Here is a 21,592-nt window from a genome sequence, read left to right as displayed (position 1 = left end):
TTCTTCCTGGCTGGGCAGACTGTGATAGAAACCCCTGGTGAGAACAGGCTTTGAAGCTGTCCCAGCTGGCCTGTTGTGCCTCCCATCCCCAGACCTGGTTCTGAAGATTCAAGAAAAAGCTTGTGTCCTTTCCAGGCAGGAAAGTAGAGAGAGCACAGCTGAGCTATTTTAAGCACCTGTGCCCAATTCTGGGCTGGCTCGGGTGCCCAGAACTTGCCCCCAGCCAAAGCTGCCCCTGGGAGAACTCCAGGAAGCCGGCAGGGTTCTGTTCCCATCACCTGGGGGATTTCTCAGCTTGGGGGAAAGAGTTTTCAGTGGAGTAATGGACCCAGAAGTGAAGCAGAATCCTTTACCTGCTCTGGTAGAGAAAAGGATGTTTCTGGAATGTCTAGCTTCTCAATGTTACTGAAATCTCTAACTACTAAATTTCACAGAGGAAGGCTCCGTACCACCTCGATCTCCCTGCTTCTACCCCGTGTGACAGTGAGGGCCTCTGCCCAGGACTGCAGGGGGTTGCTTGACTCAGTCCCCAAACAGCAGGAAGACTTTATGCATCACCCCGTGCCGGGAGAGAAGGGTCCGGGTGATGGCACTAAAGGCTGTCCAGGGACCATCTTTTTTTTTTTTTTCAATTGAAGTATAGTCAGTTTACAACATGCCAATTTCTGGTGTACAGCATAATGTTTCAGTCATACATATACATACATATATTCACTTTCATATTCTTTCTCATTATAGTTGCTACAAGATACAGGAATATAGCTCCCTGTGCTATATAGAAGAAACTTGCTGTTTATCTATTTTATACATAGTAGTTAATATTTGCAAATCTGTCCAGGGACCATCTTGCTCTTGACATTCCTGCCCCTCCCACCGCCCGATGCTGCCTGCCCTGTCCTGGCTCAGGCCACTCTGAGGTCCTGGGCAGACCACATTGTCCTCCTTCGCTCAGCCAGCTGGCAGGCGGTCACCCCTGCCCTGGGGAGACACCTCGGACAGCCCAACTTTCTTCTCAGGGGTCCTCTCTGGGCCTGGGTCCAGAATAAGGAAATCAGGGAGAAGGCAGGAAGCGGGCTGAAGCTGGGCAGCCCTGCCAGGAACACACGGGGCTTGTCCCTGGGTTGCTGGCCATCCCGGTAGCTATCTGAGTCCGGGCAGCTCAGAGCAGCATGTGGGGAGCTGTGGAGGCAGGAGGGGGAGGATCAGAGGAGGGTGACATGGGGTTCAAAGAGAAAAAGATGAGACAGGTGGGGAAATAAGAGAGAAAGAAAAAGGGAGGCGAAACAGAGAAGAAGGAAGTGACAAAGAAAAGGGTAGAACATGAAGAGAAAGAAGGAAAGAAAGAAAGAGAAAAAGCCCACAACAGGAGAAAAGGCACAGGAAGGAGGCTGCTTCTTGTGATGGTCCTTGACATTGTGGTGAGAACAGCGTGCGGGGCGGGGCTGACTCTCAGCATCACCGGTTCCCACCCCCCAGGGACAGGTGAGGAGAGAATGCAGAGGGGTCAGTGCCCACCTGTCCTGAGCAAAGGATGAGCTCCCCCAAGCCTCTCCCCCTCCTCCTGTGCCCACCCAGGGGGCATCGTCAACCACCCTCGGGTGGGCTCTGGGAGGTCAGGACTCAGCCTCTTTCCTTCGACCTGTGGAACCTGCCAGCCCAACGCGGTGCCCTCTGCCTGGCCTCCCCCACGACCACCTCGGTCCACAGGATGGAAAACAACCTTCACAGCAGAGGCAGACAGATGAAGGACTTCTGCGGGGGCTGTTCTACAGAAGGCACGTTACAGATCCACGGTGTAAACCAACATAGCCACTTTCAGTTGTCCTGAGCAGGCTGGGGACTTTGCAGCCAAAGCTGGTCCCCGGCAAGCAGTGCGTCTCCCAACTGACTAGCTCCTCTCTCTCCTGGGTGGAGGGCCACCAACGCTAGCATAGGTCAGGAAATGCTCATTCACTTTGGTACCAGCCAAGCAGAATCAGGGAATAAGAATGAAAACAAATAAAGCTAAAACATAAACCTGCAACTTGCAAACGGAACAGTTCCATGTGGTCCAGCATATACATACTACAGACTCCAATACAATTCATTTTGCTGTACCCACGAATTTGCATAGCCCACGCTAAAGCTTTATTCTAGAAAGAAAGATAACCAAACAATGACTAGAAGTAAAAGAAACAATCAAGCTGACTGCGTGAGCGAGATGCCGGGTGTCCACTTACAGCAGTGCTCCTCAAATTCTGCTGTGTCCCCCGAACACCTGGATGGCCTGGGACCATCAGGCGGGGGAGCACTAGGCCTGGGTGTGGGGGGGCCAAGTTCACCAGATGACTCCCATTTCACCAAAGTTTGAGAAGCACTGGCTTAGAGTGGGACGAGTTTAACGCAAGGCTGCAGAATCAAGAGATGTTGCTTAAGGGCAGCCAAAGTCGCTCAGGCACAATGAAATGGAAGGATTTCTAGGTCAGCCTCAGGGACGAGGCTCCTCCCAAACCCAGGTGCCCGGGGCTGCTTGGGCTCATCTCCCAGCCCCGGGCAGGGGCCTGCACTTACTGGTAAGGACTTTGAGGTTGAACGGGTTCTTCTGCTGGATGGTGTGGGTGAAGTGGAAGCGGGCGTTGCAGCTGTAGTCCGTCTGCATGTCCTGCAGCATCACGTTAGAGAAGTACAGGTCTCCGTTGTGGCCCTGCGAGACACGCTTGTCCTGGGTGATGGGTTCCATGGCTGTACGGAAGCAGAGGTACAGTGGGAAGTTAGCAGTAATGGTGACGGTAATAAAGTTCATCATAATTCTGGCAATTGAGCACCTACAGAGGGCCAGGTGGGGGCCAGGAATGTGACATTATTTGATTTAATCCTCTCAACTCCTCAAGCAGAGGATTTAGCACCATCTGGGTTGCAGGAGCAGTGATGGGGGAGTAGGATTTCAATTCAGACCTGCCTGCCCACCACGTCCAGGCTCTGTGACCACACAGTTTCTATCTCCTGTTCATGCCACAAAAGATCTGGCTGGCTCGGAGGCCAGAGGGAGGAAACACAGTCCTTCAGATGCTCGCCATGTCGGGAGTCAAATTCACCTATTTTATTTTTTAAACCTCCATCCATCTCCAAGAAAGAAAAAAGCATCATGAATTATAATTGTAAGATGCACACAGATCAATGACGCATACCATCAATTTCAGGACACCTTCCAATCTCAGAGATGTGAAAACGTGAAAATGTGTGCTTTTTAGAATTCATGACATCATGGGAGTGGCTAAGAACATTGACTACATTATCTCTATTTTTGCAAGCACTGCATCTGATGTAAACTCAAATGGCTGCGTTTCCAGGTGGTTAGGTTTGTAAAAATATACTCAATAAGGCTGACTACTCATTAGTATTGCCTTCCTGACGACTGTTTTTCAAGTCACCATTTCTTAAAGCATTTCTTAAAGATTAATGGTGCCAACTTTACAATGATGGGCTGGTAAACTTTTCACATCATTTGTCAAAGATTTACTGTAGGCCTACACTATGTGTCGGGCACTGCTGAAAGAAAGATAAATAAGAAAGACAGTTCCTACCCTTAGAGTGCCTTTGATCAGGCAGAAGAGATAGCAGATAAATGCAATGCAGCGCAGTGAGTGGAGAACCCTAGATGAGAAGGGGGTGAGCTGGGAGGAGCGCCCCGTCCATTCTGGGTTAGGCCTGAGGCTTGAAGGTTGCATGACATTTACCAGGCAGAAAAGAAAGGAGCTAAGAGGTTTCCAAGCAGCAGGAACAGTCTGTGCTAAAGGTAAGAACCCACAGCCTGAGCTGGGGAGTCGAGGAGGGGAGGGGCAGGAGGTCAGAGAAGGGCTGGGGAGCTGGAGGGGACCAGATCAGGAAGGGAACCAAGTGCCCCGGAAAGGAGTCTGGACTTTGTCAGAGGTGACAGAGGAGCCAAGGAAGGACTTTGAGCCTATGAATGAAACAGTCAGATTTACATTTTTAGAAAGGTCAGGGAGGCCAGTTACAGGTGATGTTGTAACCCAGGGAAAAGCCGGTGGTGGCCCGTGCTGGGGAGACGGCAGAGAGGATGGAAAGAGGAGGGCCATGAGATTTTCTCAGCGGGTAGCATGGACACAGCTTGGTGATGAGTGTGACGCAATGGACGAGAGAGGGGAGTCTGAACAGTCAGCTAGCAAGCCAGCCTCCAGCCCGTGGCCAGGCGGCTTTCCCCACAAACACACATTGCGATGAGGCAAGAGAGGGACAGTGATTGAGCGTAAAGTCATACGCATCTTGCAAGACAACTGAAAGTAGCCTCTTTTGGAAGCAGGCTAGTAAGAATTCAGGGATGAATGGAATGATGGATGATAGGCAGGGAGGAGGATCTATAGATTGATGAATGGATGGACAGATAGGGGAGGAGGTGGGGGAGGAGAGGAAGGGGAGGCATTCAGGAAGGAGGGAGGAAGAAAGCCAGGGAGATTCTCCGATAGATAGCAGTCCTCTATCCAGCTTCATAAGGCACCACCCTCCCTTTATTTTGATTGAAAACACAGGAAAAAAACAGTGGTCCAGAGCAGTTAAGTGAGCTTCTGTGCAAAACTGAGCCAGGACAAGCTCTGAATGATGGTACTCTGTCCCCCTGCTCTAAACATCCTGTCTCCCCATCACTCTTTTAGCAGAAGTTTCCTTCCTGAATCCCCCTTCTGTCCTCCAAGAAGAGTGAATTGGAGTAAATCCCGATGAACCAAAGATTGAAAGAGGAGGCCTGGTATCGACCCATCTTCAGCCAGCCTATTGAAAAAGTTTCTCCTCGTTCGCATTCCTTTTTTTCTTGCTCTTCTTCATGATCACAAACATTACTGAGCAGTTATTGTGTGTCTGGCCCTGTTACAAGCAGTTTGGATGTATTAACTCATTTATCCTTGTAGTAATTCTATTAGGTAAGTACAGTCATCAGCCCTATTTTTTCCAGAAGAGGAAATGGAGGCCCAGAGATGTTAAGTAACTCGCTCAAAATCACACAGCTTATAGCAGCCAGGCTAAAAAGTGAGCCCAAGAAATCTCTCTCTGCAAAGCCCATGTTCTCAGCCACATGGCCACCTTATACCTGCTTCTCACAAGTCAACGTCTTCTGGCCTTGGGAAGACCCCCTCCCCATTTAACACACCCACCCACTCCCTAAGATTAAAATAGAAGGAAAACACTGGGCCCCCAAGACTCACAGCTGCTCATCCAGAAGATGACTGGGGACGGAAGTCCGGGTGGGGGGTTGCACTGGAGCGTCAAGGGAGCGCCTTCTTGAACCACGACAGGGTCTAGGTTTTCCTTGGGCCACAGTGGAGATTCTGGGGAGAAACAGACAAAGGAGGAAGCAATGAGGGCGGTGTCTGTGCTGGGGCGAGGAGCAGGGTTAGAGGCAGGTTGCAAGGAGGGCAAAGAGAAGAGGAAATGCGAGAACGAGGGAGCCATGAGAGAGGGACAGGGCCTGTGAATCCAAGCACAGCACAGCCCCTGAGAGGCCGGAGAAGAGAGGCCTTTTGTCTCAATGGATGCCCGTCTTTAAAGGCTCCTCTCCTTCCCCGCGCTGTGCCTGGAGTGGCCGTTGAAGCTGTTCAAGACTAGTCTGGAAGCTTCCTTTTCCAGGAGTCTTTTTGAGGTCGGAGAGATACATCCCTGCTCAGAGGCAGAAAAGCAGCAAGACATGCAGGGCACCAAGGCACCTGCTGGCCAAGGGCAGGAGTGGCCCTTCTGGAGTGACCCTCCACTGACCCAGGAGCAGGGCATCCGGGCCCCGCGCCCCGCACTCACTGGACACCTGCAGGCGGATCCTGTTGGACAGGGCCGTGCCGAACTTGTTGCGGGCGAAGCACTGGTACTCCCCCTCATACTCCTCTGGCCGCCCGCCGCTGCGGAAGTCGATCACCAGGGTCCCAGACCTCCTCCTCATGGACACGCGGGGGTCCTTGGCGATGTTGAAGAACCTGCTGTTGCGAGTCCAGTGGAAGCTGCGGACAAACACCGGGGGTTCGGGGGGAACCATCAGGGATGACAAAGAGTAACAGGGCAGGCTCCAGGCCAGAATCTTGGGGCCCTAGTCTCTGACCCAGGCCCACAACCACTCCTCCGTAGCCGTGGGTCCCAGCCCTAGCTGAGCAGCAGAACCCCCCTAGGATGTCTGACAAAATGCCGAGTCCCCGGGTCCCACCCAGATGGCTCTGTGGGGCAGGTCCCAGACCTTAGTATTTTCACCCAACCAAGGCTGGGGTCATGGTTCTAGGTGACGGAGACCCAAGTAGCCCCCTGGGGGGTTATGCTCGTTGGAGGAGAAGGCAGTCATTTTGATGTTTTAAAAATCCAGAGTCAGCTCCACCCCCGAGCGTTCCCAAACTCTGACTAGGAATGCAAACCCAAATTCCTATTCCACTGACCCAAACACATCAGGGAGCCAGCTCTGCCCCTCCTGTGCCCTTGTTTGATAATCAACTCTAGTCAAAGCAAAATGGCCCAGGTTACCTACGCCACTGTGCAGTGAGTGTAGATGATAAAATGGAGGGGCAGCTTTGAAAGGAAAAGCAGCCTTAATGAAACCGAGCCCCAGAATGGAGAGACTAGAACATGGTCTGCTTCTCCTAGGGGCGTGGGGGGGGGGGGGCGTGTGTCTGCGGCTGCCCCGGATGTAACCTTAAAAGAAGTAGGAGTGGTAGCGGCTCCTCAGTGTCACAGAGTTTTTGTCCCCACAAAAGACCACGGGAGAAAGGCCAAACCTCAGAAGCAAGGTCACCGACACCCCGCCCGACCCCTCAGGGTGACTGCTTCTTGCCCTCAGGGTGGGGGGCCAGAGAGGCCCTACTTGCTCCCAGGCTCACAGCTCTGGGCAGGACCATGGGTTTACCTGCCAGGGCGCTCACCTGGGGGCAGGGTTCCCCTTGGCTTCACACTCAATCAAGATGTTATCACGGGGATCCACGATGTGGTCCTTCACTGACTGCTTGGTGATGGTCGGGGGCTGGGACACTGCAACAGCACACACAGTGGGCAGTCAGGGCTGCAGGGACCTGCCCTGGTCCCTGACTCGGGGGACGGCTGAAATTAAGAGCTTTGGGAGCCACCCAGACAAGCAGGCAAGCAGGGGGAGGACAGGGCCCCATTCCAGAGACCCAGCTCCCTTAACAGGGGCTGCAGGAAAGGGGGTGTGTGTCAAACACCAAGCATAAGAAGAATCTCTTTAAGATCTTGTAGTATCTTTGTAAGAAACTGAAGGCCAGGCTTTTTTTGTTTTACCCATTCTTATATTCCAGTGCTTAGTACAACAGTTCTTAATAAATGTTTGTTGAATGAATCAAGGAACAATAAGTAGCTTGATTTCCAGAACCTTGTGGCCATGATGGTTCTGAGCTCTGAAGGCTCAACAGTTGGCCAAACTGTGGTAAGGCTGGAGAAGAAAGGGACTTTAGTCACCAGGGACTTGTCTGCAGCCCCGAGCTTCAATGTTCTCCATGGTGCTACTGTGCTGGCCCCTGGAGGATGGGGGAGCAGTGGTCCTTCCTCCCCACCTGCTCCTCTGCCTGTTCCAGCAATAGGATGCTCTCGGTGAGCCTCTCCGCTTCCCCTGTGGCCAGGGACCTCACCACAGGGCTCTGGTGTCAAGAAACCCCTGCAAGCAGGGTGGCGAGGCCACTAGTCCCCCAGGATCTCCTCCCCTGGCCTTCTCCCACCCCTCCGTGCTGCCCTCCTACCTCCCAGAGGCACAAGTGCAGACAGGCGCCCGGGACTTACGCTCATTCTGAATGCTTGCTGTTAGTTCCGATGGGTTAGCATTGTGAGGGGGAGAAAAGACGACAATGGTTATCCGTTATCTTATCGGACACGACTAATCCACCAGCGCGCTGGGAGAGGGCGAGGAGGGCTTGGGGAGGGAGCGCACGGTGCGCGGCTCTCTCCTTCCAGCTGCAGAGCTCAGGGGAACAGCCAAGACGGGGTGGGGACAGACCCAGTGAGTGCTTCATGGAGAAGGTGATGCCTCCCCCACGAGACCAGACTGCGCAGCTGAGCAGAAAGACCAGCTTCTGATCAAATGAAGAGGTCTCCGGGCAGTCCTGCGTATCGGAAGTGGCAATGCTGCTCACAAGAGGCTGGGCTCTGAAGGGGCCACCCATCATTTCCAGATGCCCTCGAGAAAGCAGACTCCTCTGCTGGGGGTGCAAGAGTGTGGCTGGGGGACCAGGGAAGGAGTGGATCCGAGCCACCGCTCAGGGCAAAGCCTGAGGACCCAGCTAGGTCCCCAGACCTCACTCCTCCCTTTGCACCTTCTTCTCTTTCAAACCTGAAAGCATCTTCTCTCCTCTCCTCGCCGCCTACTCCTTTGCCATCCTTTGGAAAACTCGAGGGACAGATGAATTACCGTTGCCTGCTCATGGCAGAAGTACAACCCTGCTTCTGGACAACTCTGGGGAGGGAGCAGAGCCCATCGCTCCTTTCTATGCTTTTTACAAAGTGGGGAGCAGGGGCAGGCGGCACAGGTTGTCCCCAGTCCTCGCCTGAGACGTGCATGTGATGGTGCACAGGTGTGTGTGTGTTTGGGGCTCGGGCTTCTCACACTTCGACAAGCAAATGAATCACCTGGGGATCTGGTTAAAAGGCAGGCTCTGGCTCAGCAGGTCTGGGTGGGGTCTGAGACTGCACATCTGATGCTGGTGGTCTGTGGACCACACTTTGAATAGCGAGATTTTAGAGAGTATATTCTTTGTAGGGAGAAGGGCTTGGTTAAAACTTGTCTGTAGAAAAGAGAACAGGTGTGACTGTCACTTTTTGTGCTGTCTTTTCCTTACGATGATATGATTAGACACATGACGCGATTATGTTACTACGTGCCACTCTGATTTCACGCTGGTGGGGATGCTGCGCTGGTGTGGTGGGCTGACCTTTTCAGAGTGAGTGCTTCTTAGAAGCCATGGTGACCTCACAGCCTTCTGACCGGACCACAGTGAGACGAACAAGAGGAGTTTAGGGGCTCAGAGAGGGGCGAGCCTGGAGAAGGCAGACTGAAGACAGGGCCTAGAGATGCGAGAGGAGTCACAGGAGAGAGAAGACAGGAGGGGAGGCGGGGGGGGGGGGGCAGGGATGAGTGCCCTGCTCTACGTGCTGTCAGTAAGTGTGAGTCTGGAGAGCCAGGCCTGTGAAAAGGTTCAGAGTAATTCTTTCAAGTGGGCCAGGGTCGTGGGGTCTACTGGGGCACTGAAGAGGAATTTTATCTGCTTTATCATTTGCCTGGGGCAGGAAACAAAAAGGAAAGAAAAGGCCAGGGGAGCAGCAGAAATCTCTGGTGTCTGAACACATCTGTAACCTCCTTCAGCGTCCATACCCATCCATGCCTTTCCTGCCAGGGCCCAAGGAAGGTAACTCTGGAAAGATGGTGGGGTTGGGCACAGAGAGGGAGGTGGGGAGAAGGGGCCACTGTCAGGGGCAGCAGGGCTGCCCCTCGACCCACTCCTCTTGCCACCAGCTAGGCCCCTGGTTTCTTCATCTCACAGTTGGCGTCTCTTGGGTCCTCATATCCATTTGAGGGCTCTGGCCTCGCCCTGATGGGGAGCCTCACAAAGGCTCTGCTTTGCCCACATGGGCTTCAAGCCTCTCTTTCATACAGTCAAAGGCTGGTTCAATAGAAAGAGGCCTAGACGTTGGCCAGGGAATCTCAGATTCTTGGAAGGGAGGCCACTCAGCTAAGGCCACATAGGGAGTCTGTGGCAGAACTGGCATGAGCATCTGCTCTCCTGCTCCCGGTCGTGAGCTCTTTTCACAAACCCATCCCTGACCAGAGAGGCGAGCTGGCCAGGTGGGGCCTTGGCCTCTGTTCTCCTTGACACTCCAGACAGAGCTTGAGGGAGCGGAGACTCTCAGGATGCTGTCCCCAGTCCCACTCTGAAACCAGGCTTGGGGCCTCTTGAGAAACTCCTTGTCCATAGAGGTCCTGACGTCTGCAGACACCATTGTGCTACCGAGGGATTTATTACAGGGACACAATCAGCCCAGAAGACCCGCTGCCAAGGGAGAAGACAGCGGGGACAGCCAGCCTAGGGACAGGGCGACCCAGCTAGTCCTGTGAGCTCCCCCGCCCCCCCATGTCACCCCACCTGCCCTTCTCTCCTACGGAAATTGTGGATGACAATGTCAAGTAGAGAATGAATCTGCTTTTTCTGGCTTCCAAGGGGGAGGAACAGTCTTCCGATGGGCCCTGCAGGGGGTGAGGGAGCTGCCTGCCCAGTCTGCAAGGTTTCTTTCCTCGCACACCTCATTTCTTTCCCTGGCTCTGCTCTCTGCGGCCCCTGGCGCCATCCCTGGGAGGCTGGAGTGTAAGAGTGTGTGTATGTGTGTGTGTGTGTGTGTGTGCGCACGTGCTGTTGAGGCTGCCCTCCAGCACTATCTGGGAAGACAGTGAGGGGAACACATTGCTCCTAACCCACTGCCCTCCTCTGCGGGCTCCTAGGAGAAAAATGCCGAGTTCCTTGAGGCGGGGAGGGAGGCGGAGGGGCAAGCTGCCAGCAGACTCACTTATTTGGCAAAATCTCTGGTTGACGGGGCGACCCTTTGCTTTTTCCAAAGGTCAGGCTGTTCTCCTCGGGGTGGTGAGGGTGGGGGTGCATGTGACTTTGCTGGCAGAGCGGCGGGAAGGGGAGGCCGAGTGCTCAATGAGGGATTGTGTCGCGGCCCAGGGGTCTGTTCCAGGAAGCCTGCTGTGCCCAAGCTTCCCAGGGCGGAAGCAGCACCCTGGTCCTCAAGGAACACAGGATGCCCCCCAAAAGGGAAGTGAGCAGAGGGCACACCTGGCTGGGCAGCCTCGGGCTGAACCCCTCAGTCCCTCCCAGCAAACACACAGACAAAGTTGAGGGTGCCTGATCTTCAGCTGTTTCCACGTCTTACTATCGTGAATAAAACGCTGCATGAACACGGGGGGGTGAAGACACCTCTCCTGCCTTTTGCAACAACACAACAACAGGTCAAGGTCATTACGCTAAGTGAAGTAAGTCAGACAGACACAAATACTGTAGGTTCCCATTTATACGTAGAGCCTAAAAAAGTCAAACAAAGAAATCGAGAGTGGGATGGTGGCTGCCAGGGGCTGGGGGTGGGGGACCTGGGGAGAGGTTGGTCACAGGGTGCAAACTTCCAGCTGTAAGATGGGTAAGTTCTGGGGATCTAATGTAGAGCGTGGCAGCTATAATTACCTGTACTGTATTATACACCTGAAAGTAGATAAGAGAGATCTTAAAAGTTATCACCACACACACAAAAAGGTAATTAGGGGAGGAGATGTGTGTGTTGGCTAAGCCTGGTGTGGTGATCACTTCGTACTGTGTGTGTGTAGCAGATCACCGAGTTGTGCACTGTAAACTGACTCATGTGATGGGTCAGTAATATCTTAGTAAAACCGGGGCTGGAGGGGAGAAACCTGATCTTTCCCCGGCCCCTTCCATGGGCCTCAGCCCAGTGTGAGACAGAAGGATGGGTTCAGATCATCTGGGAGGTGTCTGTCGTGCGGGCCCGCTGGGAGGGAGGCTCCTGGCTGAAGAGGGCCTCTCCCCAGGGCAACTGGCTGCTCTCTGAAGGGCCTGCCTCGCTCCTGCTTTGCGTTCAGCTTTTGAAGACTCATTTGAAGACTCACATCCCGGCCCTGCCACTTAGGAACCGGAGAACACAGCTTTATTTCTCTGCACCTCGGATTTCTAACCTGTCAGCTAAAGATAATACCGACTTCGTGGATTAGCTGCGAGAATCACAGGAGATGCCTGGAAAGCACTTAGCTCTCCATCAAGCACATGGCAGATGCTATTACAGCGAATTCCAAGAGCTGGAAGGAGGCAGGGTTATCAGAGGGAGAGGCGCGGCCCATTCTGTGCCAGACTGGGGAGTTCTTTCCCTGAGTCCGTCACTCATTCGCTGTGTGAGCCTGAGTGAGCAGGGTGTTCCTGTGAACACACAGGAGAAGGGGTCCTCCAGGCCCTCCTCAGGGCACTGAGGTGGCAGGTCAGGGTCCCTGTAGCTCTCTGCCCCAAGGGGGGTGCTCTGGAGAGAAGGCAGGTGTCCCACCCAGAGCTTCAAAATTCTAGATTCCAAACACAGACTCCGGACACAGACTCCAGAGCCATCCGTTTACAGGTTCATTCACCTTGCAGGAACCCCTCACCATCAGCCCTGGAGACCAAAGCAGCAGGTGAGTGAGCGAGGGGAAGCGGCCGAAGAGGAATGAGCCTTCATCACTTCCTCCATAACCCAGTTTCCTCTGCACCCTCTCTCCTCTCCAGGGACGTGGCCTCATCATGCTCCTTATTAGACTGTCTGCTTGGGACTGTTAATGAGAAACTATCCTTGAGCCAGCGGTGCAGATGGTCTCCATGGGAACAGTCCGCTTCAAACGCCCCTCCCGCTCCCTCCCTAAGTGCGTGCACGCGCACACACATACACATACACACACTTGGGGCCATCGGAGGGCAACAGGGCCCTTGTCCATCTTGCTTCTGGGTACAACTTCTAGTTTCTCCTGGCCTTCTCTCATCCGGAAGTGCCCACTCCACAGGGCAGCTACTGTCACTGAAGTGGGGTGTGGAGGGCGGTGCTGACAGCTGTAACTCTTCCGCAAGCTGTGCTGATTCCAGGCCCCAGGGTCTGGCCTTGGAGAGCTCAGTGGGGACCTCTCGGAGGCTATATCACTCTCCCACCCCTCCCCAGACACCTGTCACCTGGAGAAAGCCCAAGTCAATGTTGGCGTCATGTGGGTCCTATCTATTCCTGGAAGCAGGGGACAGGGGACAGAGGTGCTGTGTCCACGGCATAGCACTGGGATGCCAAGGCATCCTGGCAGAAGTGTCACACTTGTGGTCGAGGTGGTGCACATCTAAATGCAGGGCCAAGCGATGGGCCGTGTACGAAGGCAACGGCAGAGACGGCCGGTGGAGGCACAGCTGTTAGGCCAGCATTCGAAGCCCCTTACCTTATGGTTTTGATGGCCAGATAAGGCCCCCACAGTGGGAAACAGATGACACGGATTTTACTTTTCAACTCTACCATGGGAAAGTTGAAAACAAACAGAAGAAATCAACGCCTGATTCTCCCACAGGGGCATTGTAATGGGGCTCTATGCTAACGTCTCATTTAGCCACAGCCTTTCGCAAAATAATCTCCTTCCCGACCCTCCCCAGGCCATCTGTCCTCCTCATGACTTTGGTCAAGAAGACCTGAGTATATCAGAAAGGCAAATAAGAACTGTCCACCACATTCAGCCCCTGGAAACTCCACTTCGATAGGTAAGTCAAGACTGTGGCGGGCCGTGGAGGGGAGAACTCCTGAGTGGCAAACAGGCTTCCAAACTCTGCTGCCTTCAGTCCTGCTCAGCCAGCTGCAGGCAGCCTTCAGCTCAGTCACAGCCCTGAGAGATGGCCCTGCGACTTACGGTCTCAGGTTCCAAATATGAGGCCGCCTGCATTGATTCTCTGGAGAGAAACCCAGCTCTGAATCCAGAAGCCACTGCTTCCTCTGACCCCAGCCTTCTTCGAACGGTCTTCACTCTCCCCTGACCTCTCCTCCCTTCCAGCTCCTCTGCCCCAGACCAGGAGGAAAAAAGAGGACAGAGCCAGACTCACGATCCATAGGAATCTCGATGGCCCCGCTGAGGCTGAGCAGGCAGAAGAGGAAGGCTGCGTGGACCCAGGGCGGCGGCTGCTGCCCGGCCATCCTCAGCCCTGGGCCCTGCTCCCTGCACCCCGGCCCACGTGGTCCTGCTGCGTCCAGCCGCTGTAACTGGGCCTCCCGGACAGAGCTCAGCTGCGGAAAGAAATATGACAAGTGAGTTTTTCTTGAACTCAGGGTTTGCTCTAGCCATCCTGCAGGGCCTTGAGGACCCAAGGGTCCCCCTGGTCACAGACTGATGCTCTAACACGGGGTTTCTTCACCTTGCACTGCTGACTTTTGGGACCGAATAATTCTTTGTGTGGGGAACTGTCCTGGGCTTTGCAGGATGTCAAGCAGCATCCTGGCCTCTACTCACTGGATTCCAGCAGAGCCCACTCCTGCCCCCAATCAAAAATGTCTCTAGACATTGTCAACGGTCCCCTGGAGGGCAAAAACCACCCCCAGCTGAGAACCACTATTCTAGAAGAAAGGGCAAGTCTGCATAGAACAGTCGTTAACACAAACACTGGCCCCCAGGCCAGCGCTGGAAGACACCACGCACGGAGCCAGTGAGGGATGCCCCGATCTCCCAGCCTCTCTGAACCACATGTGCTGAGCGGGCCTGAGGCCGAGTGTGTTCGGGGTACAGGCACAGAGACAAGATCACAGTGATGTCCTTTGATCCTGAGAGAGGGGCAGGGTGAAGGCGGCAGCACTGGGGGGCAGACGTTTGGTGAGTGGAAACTTGGTTGTCCAAAAGACTTTTTTTTTTTTAATTGAAGTATAGTCGGTTTACAATGTTGTGTTAGTTTCTGGTGTGTAGCTTAGTGGTTCAGTTATACATATATATATACATTCCTTTTCATATTCTTTTTCATTATAAACTATTACAAGGTATTGAATATAGTTCCTTGTGCTATACAGTAGGATCTTATTTACCTATTTTATATACAGTAGTTAGTATCTGCAAATCTCAAACTCCCAATGTATCCCTCCATCCCCCTCCCCCACCAGTAACCATAAGCTTGTTCTCTATGTCCGTCAGTCTGTTTCTGTTTTGTAAGTAAGTTAATTTGTGTCATTTTAAAAAAAATTCCACATATAAGTGATATCATGTGGCATCTCTCATTCTCTATCTGGCTTACCTCATTTAGTATGACAGTCTCTAGGTCCATCCATGTTGTTGCAAATGGAATTGTTTTATTCTTTTTTATGGCTGCGTAGTATTCCACTGTATATATATACACCACAACTGCTTTATCCAATCATCTGTTGATGGACTTTTTTTTTTCTTTTTCAGTTTTATTAGGCAGAATTATTACAGTTTTATTAGGTAGAATTACTATTACATAGAATTATTACAATTATTATTAGGTAGAATATTACATATATTCGAACTGCAATATAACATGCACATACATGTTATATTGCATGTAAATACATATATACAGTATACTGCACATTTTTTTTAGTTTACATATATGTACTGATTATTGTCTCTAACAACAGATTAGAGCTTTAGCTTTTTAAATTTACATAGTTATCAAAGGAATAAAGCCAACCACAAAATAAGAATCAACAGAAAGCGGTAATCCAATCATAAAGGACAGTCAGATGTGCTTACATGTATTCAAGAAATCAATCATCTTAGTTATAAATAATTAATTCATTTGTGTCCTTATTATTATTGTTATTATTTTTTAGATTCCTCATATAAATGATATCATATGGCATTTTTCTTTCCCTGGCCTACTTCACTTAGTATGACAATCTTCAGGTCCACCCATATTGCTGCAAATGGCATTATTTTATCCTTTTTTATGGTCAAGAAGTGTTCCATTATATATATATATATTTTTTTTATATACCATATCTTCTTTATCCAGTCATTTGTTGATGGACATTTGGGTTGTTTCCATGTCTTGGCTATCGTAAACAGTGCTGCTATGAACACGGGGGTGCATGTGTCTTTTTGAATTTTATTTTTCTCCAGATATCTGCCCAGGAGTGGGATTGCTGGATCACATGGTAAGTCTATTTTCAGTTTTTTAAAGAACCTCCATACTGTCCTTATAGTGGCTGTACCAGTCTACACTCCCACCAACAGTGTAGGAGGGTCCCCTTTTCTCCACACCCTCTCCAGCATTTATGTTTATGGGCTTTTTAACAGTGGTCATTCTAACTGGTGTGAGTTGATAGCTCATTGTAGTTTTGATTTGCATTTCTCTAATAATTAGCGGTGTTGAACATGTTTTCACGTGTCTATTGGCCATTTGTATGTCTTCACTGGAGAGATGTTTATTTAGGTCTTCTGTCCATTTTTTGATTGGGTTGTTTGTTTTTTTGTTATTGAGTTATATGAACTGTTTGTATATTCTGGAAATTAAGCCCTTGTCAGTTGCATTGCTTGCAAATACCTTCTCCCATTCCATAGGTTGTCTTTTTGTTTTGTTTAGTTTCCTTTGCTGTGCAAAAGCCTATAAGTTTAATTAGGTCCCATTTGTTTATTTTTGCTTTTATTTCTATTGCCTGGGTAGACTGCCCTAGGAGAATATTGTTGAGATTTATGTCAGAGGATGTTTGGCCTATGTTTTCTTCCAGGAGTTTTATAGTGTCTGTCTTATGTTTAAGTCTTTAAGCCATTTCGAGTTTATTTTTGTATATGGTGTGAGGGAGTGCTCTAACTTCACTGATTTACATGCTGCTGTTGTTTTTCGAATACCACTTGCTGAAGAGGCCTTTTTCTTCATTGTATGTTCTTGCCTCCTTTGTCAAAGATTAATTGACTGTAGATGTGTGGGTTTGTTTCTGGACTCTCTATTCTGTTCCATTGATCCGTATGTCTGTTTTTGTGCCAATACCATGCTTTTTTGACTACTGCAGCTCTGTAGTACTGTCTGAAGTCTGGGAGGGTTGTTCCTCCAGCTTCGTTCCTTCTCTTTAGTATTGCTTTGGCAATTCTGGGTCTATGTGATTCCATATAAATTAATTTCTCAAATGCTAATATAAATACACCATTCTCCTAGTCAAACACACTTGCTCACTGCTGCCCAAAAGTTGAAGCCAAAGTTCATGCCCTGTGTGATACAGTCCCATCTGCAAGGTCATTTCTTATCACCCTCCTCCTCCCATTCTGTGTTCCTGCCAACACAGGTCTTCTACCAGGTCTCAGTGCATAATGCTCTACTGTGCTGACTGACTTCTGCACAGATTAACTTCTGTCTAGAACACTCTTTGAATCTGCCCTCTCTCATTAGGGTATGCCAAGTGTGACTTATATACCTCCTTATCTGTGCTCCTGAACATCATTCAAGCCCCCCTATTATAGCATTTGTCACTTTGTATTCACTCCAAAAGCCACTCATCTGTACCCCCTATAAAAGGGGAGGTACTGTAAGGGAAGGTGACTTTTCCCTTGTTTATTCCTAGACTCTAACACAGTGCCTAAAACAGCAGGCACTCAAAACTATGTGACTGATGGGTAAAAAATGAGCAAATGAATGACTGAACTTAACCACTTGGATCACATGCTCTAAGCCTGTTTCCCCACAAAACCACCAGGCGGCGCAGGAGAGCACATGCTTTGGACCTGGGCAGCAGAATACTGTGAAGGCTACCACTCAGGGGAGAAAAAACTTCCCTCCATATATAGGCACCCTGGCCAGGGGGTCATCCAGCTGTAAGAGAGCTCAGAAAGGAGAAAATGTCTCCAGGGGGAGCCATCTGGCTGGAAGGCTTCACAGGAGTCTTTGGTTCTTCCTCCTAACGCTCTACGATGATCCTTACACTGTCTCAAAAAGAGTCCGCTAATGCCTCTCCACGGCTACTACATCTCCAAAGACCAGACTCAGGCTAGCCGACTGAAACCTTAGCACCAAGGGAACCAGCACCAGGGGGAGGCTCGGTATTCCTTCCAGGAGGACAGCGGGATGGCTCCAGTCTTGGCTCCATGGCCGCCATGTTTTGTTCAGGAGCTGCCAAGTGGTGGGAAAGAGGAAATCTTCTTCTGGGAATCTTGATGGAAACAGGAAGCCAGAAGCTATTCATTAACTAGAAACACACTGGCAAGACGAAAGCCCACTTACTTGGAGTATCTTTAAATTTAAAAACACAGCAGGAAAAGAACAGAGAAATAATCACATTTAGCTGTTTGACAATTCTCTCTCCGTCTTCTGGAATCCAATTTTTCCAATAAAATCTTAAAAGAGGAGGATAATTTAAAGATTATTTAGCTTCCTGCAATCCCCTTACTTCTCCGATGAGGAAACAAGAGCCCAGAAAAGGGAAGTGATATGATCAAAGTCACCGACCTGGTTAGTGGCAAAGCTAGGAATAGAACCCAGGTCTCCTGACTCCTAGCCCAGGGTTTTTCCACCCATTTCCCCTGTCTTTCAATATGCACGACAGTTCCCAAGTAAAATTGCTATTAAAAAAAAGAAATGTATAGTTTGCTAGTACCTCAAAAAATGAAACACAGAATTACCATATGACCTCGTATTTCTGTTCTAAGGTATATGCCCCAAAGAATTAAAAACAGGGACTCAAACAAGCACACATACACACATGTTCACAGCAGCATCATTCACAATAGCCAAGAGGTGACACCACCAGCCCAAACGTCCATGAATGGATGAATGAATAAACAAGTCGCATGCAGGTTATCACTAGGGGTAGAGAGGTACACCACCCAGCGGGCTGGGGAGGGGAGATGGAGTGGTCAGGGCTCTTCAAGGGGAATGTCACCTAACTGCGGGGCATCCCGTGGAGGAATAAGGACACCATCATATCCTGCGAGAGGGGAGATCAAGGCTGCAGAAGAAGGGACGGTGACGACTATCTTGGAAAGTTGGAAAAGGGTGTGGAATTTTTCTGTTTAGCACCACAGGGCACAAGAAGAATCAAATGGGAGGACCTGCTGGAAAGGCAGATGCTGCTCTGAGATGCAAGGAAGAATAATCTAATAAATACAGCCGTTCTATAATACCATTTATCAAAATGAAGCACACCACCCGTACATGCTACCACTGTGATGTGTTTGAATGTTCCTTTTATATCAAATCAAACGTGCAAGAGGTGAAATATAAAATACACTGGGGGATCACTCTACTGCAGGGGGAGAGACTGAAGGAAAGAAGGAAAATAAATAAAACCAGAAGAGAAATGTGGCATGGACTGATGGTGTCCTATGAACCAGGAAATATGTTTAATTCAATTCTTGTGTATCTGAGGTCCCTGCTCTTTAACCCACTATGTGAAAAGAGAAGCCAAAAAAAAAAAAAAAAAAAAGAAAAAAAAAGAAAGAAAGAAAGAAAGAAAAGAAGAGACAAAAGAGAGAGAATAGAGTCACCCAAATATGAAGTGTTCTGCATATAAGTACTGAACTCACTGTTTTCCATAAAGAATGCAAATGGCATTTGCTGAGCTGTGTTGCTCACAATGTGCCCCTGCAGGAAGGAAACTGGATGCTTATCAGAATCACACAGGCACCATGTAAATACACAGATCCCTGGACCCTCAAACTCCCAGGTAGGGGCCAAACCAGGCCTGTAGATTAAAAAAAAAATTTTTTTTTAAATTCAAATGCCCTTACAATCTCTGTTATCTCACATGGGGATGCTTCATACACTTAGACAACCTCCCTGAACTCAAGGCCTTTAAATTTGCAAGCCTTGTGGGAGATTCAAATTCAAAATACCTAAGGTGGGACCCAGGAAAGCATATGTGAGTTGAATGATGATCAGCCACTGGTGGGGACAGCTGGACACAACGACCTCGCTTGGTCAAGTTCGAGAGCATTGGCTGTGCAGCAAGACCTTGGATTTGAAGCTGCTCCTCGCTTACAAGGTGGGGATCAGGGGCAAGTACTAAACCTTCGGAGCTTTGTATTTTCTATCTGCAAAATGCAGATAACAGTAGCACCTATTCCAAAGGGCTGCTGTTATGACTGAATACCCAATATACCTATATTAAGCACTTAGCGAAGCACAGGGCACAAGCTTAAGAGATGTCAGCTGCTGCCACTGAGTGGGCTTTGAACGCTCAGCTACCTCCAGGACCCCACCAGCAACAGCCCCGAGGAGCAATACTAATTATACATCCACAGTCACAGTCTGCTTTTCTATTTTCCCTTTTATCTGGGTCCTGGTTGGCTTTCTTTCCCCAGATTGGGGGGGCCCTGGTGATGATTCCACAAGCTGTCCCCGGCAGACGGATGAGAGGCCCGCAGCTCCTGCAAGCTGTTGCCAGTCGGGAGCTCTCCGCACTCCCGCAGCCCCGTCCCGGGCAGGCTGCACCGGTGGTCACAACACATCAGAAGTGACGGGGAGGAAAGACTGGCGGTGCTGAGACACGGCTCAGCTGGCAGCGCCTCGGCCCCTGCAACAGAACCCGCCCTGGACCTCCGGGCAGCAGTCAGCTGGCCATTCACTCACTTCCAGGCCTGGTGGCAGGCGCTGGTCTAGGGAATACACAGAGATCAGACAGGAGGCTTCCCTGCTCTCACAGAGCTCACGGTCCCGCAGGGAAGACAGGAAATAAACATCGAACAACAACAACAGTAAATCAGGCAGCAGTCAGTGCAATGGAGAAAACACAATCCGACCTGCACGCAAGGTTTATGGCAGCTTTACCCATAACTGCAAAAACCTGGAAGCAACCAAGCTGTCCTTCGGTAGGTGAACAGATAAATAAACTGCTCCACTCGGACAATGGGATATTATCTAGCACTAAAAAGAAACGGCTATCAAGCCATGAAAAGACATGGAGGGAACCTAAATGCATATTACTAAGTGAAAGAAGCCAATCTGAAAATGCTGCGGATGGTGTGATTCCAACTATGGAACATTCTGGAAAAGGCAAAACTATGGAGACAGCAAAAAGATGAGGGCTTGAGGGGAGGGAGCGGTAAACAGGTGGTGCACAGAGGATTTTTAGGGCAGTGAAACTACTCTGTAAGATGCTGTGACGGTGGATACATGTCACTGAAATTTGTCAAAACTCACAGAATGTACAATAGCAGGGGTGGAACCTTCTGTAGACTGTGGACTTTGGGGGATAATGACATGTCCACGTAGGTTCGTCAGTTGTAACTAATGTGCCACTCTGGTGGGAATGACGATGATGGGGTGGCTGTGCCTGGGTGGGGCAGCAGGCATATGGGAAACCTCTGTACCTTGCACTCAATTTTGCTATGAATCTAAAAGTGCTCTAAAAAAAATTCTATTAAAAAAAAAAAAAGAAGAAGCCGCCACACAATAGGGTGATGAGATAAAGGAAAGTGAATGGTCAAAGAAGGCCTCTGTGAAAAAGTGACAACTGACCAAGATCTAAATGGTAAGGAGCTAACCTTGTAAAGATGCATCAGAGAAACATTCTAGGCAGGGAGAACGAACTGCCTGTGCAAAGTCCCTGTGGCAGGAAGCAGATGGGGACATGCACGGAACTGGAAGAAGCCAGTGTAGCTGGAGCTTGAAGGGCACATGGGGAAGAATGGAACAAGTCACGGTCGGAGAGGGAGACAAGGGTATACTCAGGGAGGGCTGAGAAGGCCAAAGTAAGGAGTTAAATTATATCCTAAGCATGGCAGGTAGCTACTGCAGGGTTCTAAGAGGTGCACTGACTGGATGAGATCTGTTTGTAAAGGCCATTCTGGCTACTCTGTGGAGGGCAGAATGGAGATGGACAACAGTGGAGGCAGGGAGACCCTGCCAGAGGTGCTGCCCCTCAGCTTCCAAAACCCAGAAACTGCCCCACCATTTCAATGAAATCACCCAATGTAACCAGCCTCATGGCCATCCTGGGATTTCACAGCAAGTATTCCAGGTGGTGAGGGTATAGCTGAAAGATTTCTTAAGAATCTTTGAGAGCTGGGTTTTTACACTGGGTCCAGAGGAGCTGGGTGGGTTCTTCGGACGTGCCTCAGGCCTTCTGCAAGGTGGGGTGGGGACGATGGAAGGGG

General features: G+C 50.3%; 1 protein-coding gene across 15 annotated transcripts in view; it reads right to left on the bottom strand.

The window, feature by feature from the left end:
* Window positions 1-21,592, bottom strand: part of NFASC (neurofascin) — a 173,821-nt gene that overhangs the window by 57,391 nt on the left and 94,838 nt on the right. For 8 of the 15 annotated variants that reach the window (XM_032466996.1, XM_032467004.1, XM_032466998.1 and 5 more), the window contains exons 3-8: window positions 13,608-13,788; window positions 7,750-7,767; window positions 6,882-6,987; window positions 5,782-5,978; window positions 5,196-5,318; window positions 2,551-2,721 (exon numbers count right to left, since the gene is read on the bottom strand). In XM_032466996.1, coding sequence (XP_032322887.1) covers window positions 2,551-2,721; window positions 5,196-5,318; window positions 5,782-5,978; window positions 6,882-6,987; window positions 7,750-7,767; window positions 13,608-13,698 — 706 coding nt within the window. In that variant the 5' untranslated portion in view covers window positions 13,699-13,788. The remainder of the gene's footprint in view (window positions 1-2,550; window positions 2,722-5,195; window positions 5,319-5,781; window positions 5,979-6,881; window positions 6,988-7,749; window positions 7,768-13,607; window positions 13,789-21,592) is intronic. The other 7 variants (XM_032466997.1, XM_032467000.1, XM_032467001.1 and 4 more) reach the window with 1 other exon arrangement.

This window comes from Camelus ferus, chromosome 23 (genome assembly GCF_009834535.1).
Source record: "Camelus ferus isolate YT-003-E chromosome 23, BCGSAC_Cfer_1.0, whole genome shotgun sequence".
Taxonomy (NCBI): domain Eukaryota; kingdom Metazoa; phylum Chordata; class Mammalia; order Artiodactyla; family Camelidae; genus Camelus; species Camelus ferus.
This window is presented reverse-complemented; position numbering and strand designations above follow the sequence as displayed.